The following is a 6,000-nucleotide window of genomic DNA, read 5'->3' as shown; positions in this document are numbered from 1 at the left end:
TTCTTTCTTTCTTTCTTTCTTTCTCCTTCCTTCCTTTCCTTCCTCCCTTCCTCCCTCCCTCCATTCTTTCCTTTCTTTCCTCCCTCCCTCCCTTCCTCCCTCCCTCCCTCCCTTCCTTCCTTCCTTCCTTCCTCCTTTGTTTTGCTTTTTAAACCTCCACCTTCCTTCTTACAATCAATACGGTATATATTGGTTCCAGGGCAGAAGAGCAGTAAGGCCTAGGCAAGGGCAGTTAAGTGACTTGCCCAGGGTCACACAGCTAGGAAGTATCTGAGGTCACATTTGTATTCAAGACCTCCCCTCTTCAGACCTAGCTCTCTATCCACTGAGCCACCCAGCTGCCCTCATTAGCAGTCTTTTCTAAGTCCCTACTTTGAAACATAGTGCTACATCTTAAGGATACAGAGACAAAAAACAACAACAACAAACAAACCAACATATCTTATACTCAAGGGGATTTAAATTCAATCAGGTGTGATGGCATATATATGTATGTGTGTGTGTGTGTATACACATACACACACACATACAAATAAATACAAAATATCTACAGAGTATATAAACACAAAGTAATTTCTGGGAGGAGGGGCAGGGCTATAGCAACTGAGGCCCTTATAAATTAAGTGCCAAAGTTCACAAATTTAGTTAGTAACAAAGCCAGGATTTGAACCCAGGCTACCTGCCTTCCAGTCCAGTGTTCCACCAGTACAGTTTCCTTCTCCTTAAACTGTTAACAATATTTTAAAGTGGCAGTGAGTTCAAGGAAATGTTATAAAACAGATGTCTATGTGAATTAAGACACTAGTTTCTTTCATTAAAAAAAAAACCCAAAACCTTACCTTGTATCTTAGAATTGATACTAAGTATTTGTTCCAAGGCAGAAGAGTGGTAAGGGGATAGGCAGCTGGAGTTAAGTGACTTGCCCAGGGTCACACAGCTAGAAGTATCTGAAAGCCAAATTTAAGCCCACATCACCTCATCTCCAGGCCTGGCTCTCTATCCACTGAACCCCCTAGCAGCCCCCTAAGAAGCTATAACCCTTTCTCCAGAATGACCCTGTGAAATAGGTAACACAAGTATTATAATCATCCCTATGTTTGAAACAACAGGAACCAAGGATCAGGAAAGTGAATTGCTCAATGTTCCCTAGCTAATCAGTGACAGGGGGTGGAATTCAAACCTAGGACTCTGCAGGCCAATCTTTTTCCACTGTGCTAAGCAGCCTCGTCTGTAAAGGAAAGGGGTCACCGGGAGGAGCACCAAGTCACCAACAGGGGAAATGAATGACTACCAGCCTTGGCCAGGTAAGTATAGGTTTCTGACTTCTTTTTTTCCACTCTTCCCACTTAAATCTCTAAGACTTGTGTTTCTGGGAGAACATGGGCAGACTGGCAAGAGGCAGGAATAAATTAAGCTGATTTGAAAGATCTGTCTCCTGTCACAGAAAAGCCACTGGTATTATGCTGGAAGAGCGCCTCAGAGGCCGCTGTATCTGCTTGTTGGTTTATCTTAGAGGGATGTGGGTGTCTCAGAGTGAATAGATTTAAATGGCTAGGCTGACACCCTGGTCAGAGATATAAATTGTCACTGTCTCTTAGCAAGATTTGCTGGAAATGAACTAGAAGGTGTGACAGTTCCTTTTCAGTTGGTTTCTCTAATAAAATAAACACCGAGTCTCTTTTTGCCCCAGTCTCTACTTCAATTCAGGAGAGGGAAGCTTTTCATTTCCCCGCTTGGCATAGGAGTTGAGTTCAAGTCAAAAATCCTTAATGAAGGAGTTGGGAAGGTCAGATCCTGGGGGAACCGGGGAAATATAAGTTAACATCAACACTCCCACAAAAAACCAGAGAAAATATTGTGAGTGAGGAAGTTCAAGCTCCCAACTGGGGCAATTTGGGTTAATTTAGTCCTGGCGGTAGATTGATTTAGGATCCAACTGTCCACCCAATGGGCAAAAAAAGATATAAAAAGCAATTTTTAGGAGTTTGTCTGGGAGCTCCTGAGACCCCAAGGAACCTCCTTTCCTATGACTTTTAACCTTCCTGCAATTGGCTTTTATATGCCTGAATTGCTTTTAATCAGATTGGGAATGACTTCTCTCTGGGTTACGGGAATATGTATGAGTGATCAGTCTTTGTATATTATATGTATAATATATGTGTATGTGTATATGTATGTATATAAAACAATTGTTTGAATCCTAGGGTTCTAAGTGAATCATGACACAATAGAGAAACTAGACAGGACAGAAATACTGCAGGTCTGGTTCCTTACTTGCTCACTGTGCATCACTGAACACTGTGAATAATAATAACAGCTAATATTTCTACGACACTAATGTTTTCAAAACCTTTTACGTATGTTCATCTCATTCGATCTTCTCACCAACTCAGTGAGGCAGGTGCTATTATCATCTCCGTTTTACAGATGAGGAAACTGAGACTGAGAAAGAGTAAGTGATTTGCCCAAGGAAATACAGCTAAGTCTATGTCCAAGGCTGGATTTGAGCTTTGGTCTTCCTGATCCCATATCCAGCACTCTCTCGGTGCCACCTATCTGCCTCAGTGCTGCACCATGTTTAGCCTGAAGAAGAGATGACAGAGGGGGCGTGTTCCATGTCTTTCTTTGGCATTTGAAAGGCTATTGTGTGAATGGAGGGAAGAGGCTTTTCCTACCTGGTCTTAGAGAGCAGATCACCCTCGGTGGCTGGAAATTAACAGAGGCAGACTGCACTACCATGTAAAGATAAAAGTCCTAGCAATTAGCTGTTCAAAGGGAATGGGCAGCCCAGAGAGGAAGCTCTCTGTCCCTGAAGGTCTTAGCTGAAGCTGGATGAATTGTTTATCAGGGATGTCATAGGAGAGATTTCTGTTTTTAGGTACAGGTTGGATTAGATGAATGCATGGATAGTATGTACTTAAAGAAAAGAGAAAGGATTTTGAGGTGATTTATCTTAGGTTCTAGACAGGATGACACCTGAAAAGTGAGAACAAGAAAAAGAGGAGAGTTCTAAAAGGAAATTCCCTACAGACAGGCAGCTAGGAATGCTACAAGCAATGACCTAAGAGAGTTGGTTACTTTCAGGTCTAAAAATATTTCCTCCCAGATAAACCCAAGAACCCCTGGGATAGCGTGACTTTTTTTTTCAAGGTTTCCTAAGACATCTTTCTTACATGGTTTGTTTCAACTGCTACTTTCAAGAAGATCCGTTCTTTTCCCCCTTTGAAAGGGAAATGGATGGCAGATCTTCTGAAAGCCCCTTTCTGGGATCTTATTTTGATTGAAGCACCATCCACATCCTCCACTGAGCCCAGAGTCTCTCCTTGCCTTATCAGCTCACTTCCTGGTTCACCTGGAGTTTCCTACAGTGAAGCAATGGCTCAGAAAATATTTTCTCTTGGTCTTGAAAGCCTTGATGGAATTGCCAAAGTTCCTGGACCTCCCTAGGAGTAACTGCTGGAGAAAAACAGCTGGCCTAGCAACCTAAGCAAGAACTGGTGGAAACTGTGGGTAGGTTGGGTGTGTGTGGGTAGGGGTTGGGGGTAAGCATCTCCCTGGTGCTGGACCCAGGCCAGGCCCTCTCAGAGCTGTGCAGGCTCTAATACCAGAACCCTGCAGGAAGAGTTGGTGTTTTCCCCTGGAGGCTGTCTCATTAGCCGAAAATGAAAACTATTTACAAATAATGCATATGACTAGTTTGCCACCTACATGATCAGTCTCCTTTTTTTCTGATGTACTTGTAGTGTAATTATCCACACTGAAAAGTGCATTAGTCAAATGGGCTTCAGATAAAGCACAGAGTATGGAGATGCTCATATATCAGAAAGAGCTTTCAGGAGAAAGTAGTAACAGTAGCGAAGAATATAAAATACTTTACTGCATTTGATATTGTAGATGGCAAGAGCATTGTGAAAGGCACTTTATGTGCAAATAAAGCATTTTATTGCCCACAATGTAATCACAAGCCCAAAGTCATCAATGCCTCTATAGAATTTCTTGAAAAGTGGCCAAATAAACATCTTCCCTCTAATGTATATCTTTCCATGTTATTTGCGAGGAAAAAAAGAGATGGAGGGAAAGATAATAGGTTTTTAAACCTGGAAGGAGCTTTAAATGTCATCTAGTCTATACCCTTCATTTTATAGATGAGGAAACTGTGGCCCAAGGAGGTGGCATGACTTCTCCAACTCACAGTAATAATAAGGAACACAGTTGGGATTTGAATGCCACAGTCTTTGACTTGAGATCCAGAACTCTTTCTACCATCATGCTGGGTAAAAGGGAGGGTGAATAGAAGGATTAAGGAAAGATGGAAGAAAAGGGAGGGGAGAAGAAGAGTGAGAAGGGGCAGGACACTTCCAGTCTCCAACATAGGTTTGTAAATACTTTCTGCTATAAGAAGTTGTTTATATTTTCTTAGTGCAAGTAGAAGAAACAGGATAGGACAGGTATGAGCATTATCATCGACACAAGAAACCTTAGAGACCACCTAAGTCCATTCAGCTGTTTTAGTTCGGTAAAAATAAGAGCTCAGGTATTTATAATGCTTTAAGGTATATAAAAGCACTGCGAGATAGGCAATACAAGTCCTATTATCCCCAATTTACAGACAAGGAAATTGAGGCTCAGAGCATGTAAGCAACTTGCTGAGAGTCACACTGCTATTCATAAAGTAGGGCCCAAGTGCCCTCACTCCATCCCCTATAGCCAGAACTTATGACTATTTCACAAAAGAGACTCACCAAGGTCAAATGCCTTGCCTGAACTTACAGAATTAAAAGAATTAAAGAAGCAGCCCAGGTCTCCTGGCTCTCAAGCAAAGCGTTTTCCCCCACTCCATCCTTCAGTAGGAGGGGGGTGGAAATGGAAGCATGGCTTCAGTTGATAAAAATTTTCCAGGCTACAGATTTGGGGCCTTATCTTCCAAGCTAAGTAATAAACCATCCATCACCAGGCCCTGATCTATATTGTTCTCAAATGAATCCCATCGAGGTTAAGCAACTTCTCTAAAAAGCAGTCTCAGAGATAAGATGCCTTATTGCTCTGTGTTCACGGCTCCAAACTTGGTGGTTAGCTACAGAGGCAGAAGTTAGAACAGGAAGGACATACAGGTCCAAACCCTGGGCTTCACTGACCCCACGTCACTGAGTCAGTCAAGCAGTAATTATTTAGTGACCACTGGGGACAGAGGCTCGTCCAACTTTCTCCTTGGTCTCGCCTTCAATAGGAAAAATTGCTAAGGGGCTTAGTCTCTATAAAACAAGTACTAGTTTTACTAGTCCTGCCTTCTAGGACCCTGGAAGCCACGAGCAGTCTTTGCATTGTAATCACCAAAGAGGGTTCTTGTTCATGGATTTTTTTCCCATCTGCTCTAGGCGCACACCAATGATCACAGCTGAAGCCACAGAAATCAGAAGCTGTGTATGACATGTTGGTCAGTCAGTCAATAAGCATTTGTGAAGTACTTTCTATGGGGCAAACATGATGTCAAGTTCTAGAGAAACAAAGAAAGACCAAAAGAGGATCCTTGCCCTCAAGGTCCTCATATCTTAATGGGGAAGACAATTATGTACATACAAGATATATACAAGGGACAGCTAGATGGTTCAGTGGATAGAGAGCCAGGCCTGTAATTGAGAGGACCTGGGTTCAAATCTGGCCTCAGACACTTTACCCCAATTGCCTGGCCTTTATAGTTCTTCTGCCTAGGAATTGAAGTTTACTGTTGATTCTTTTTTTTTTTTTTTTTTTTTTTAAATAAACTCTTACCTTCCGTCTTGGAGTCAATACTGTGTATTGGCTCCAAGGCAGAAGACTGGTAAGGGCTAATGTGTAATTGAAATTTTGAGGTCCCTGATCTAAACTTCCTGTTGAAGTTTAGGGGCTCTTTCAAACTACATTTCCCATGATTCCTGGCTTGCGTAATCACGTAGGCAGGAAGCATAATAACATAGATGGAAGGATAAATAGTGAGTGACTGGATTGGTACTCTCTCTTTGG

General features: G+C 42.2%; 1 protein-coding gene across 1 annotated transcript in view; it reads right to left on the bottom strand.

Annotated features, from left to right (window-relative positions):
• Positions 1-6,000, bottom strand: part of WHRN (whirlin) — a 162,470-nt gene that overhangs the window by 71,229 nt on the left and 85,241 nt on the right. The window contains exon 4 of the mRNA XM_044659773.1: positions 5,332-5,417. Coding sequence (XP_044515708.1) covers positions 5,332-5,417 — 86 coding nt within the window. The remainder of the gene's footprint in view (positions 1-5,331; positions 5,418-6,000) is intronic.

Source organism: Gracilinanus agilis, chromosome 2 (assembly GCF_016433145.1).
Source record: "Gracilinanus agilis isolate LMUSP501 chromosome 2, AgileGrace, whole genome shotgun sequence".
NCBI classification, from domain to species: Eukaryota; Metazoa; Chordata; class Mammalia; order Didelphimorphia; family Didelphidae; genus Gracilinanus; species Gracilinanus agilis.
The sequence above is the reverse complement of the archived record's forward strand: the minus strand, read 5'-3'. Positions and strand labels throughout refer to the sequence as shown.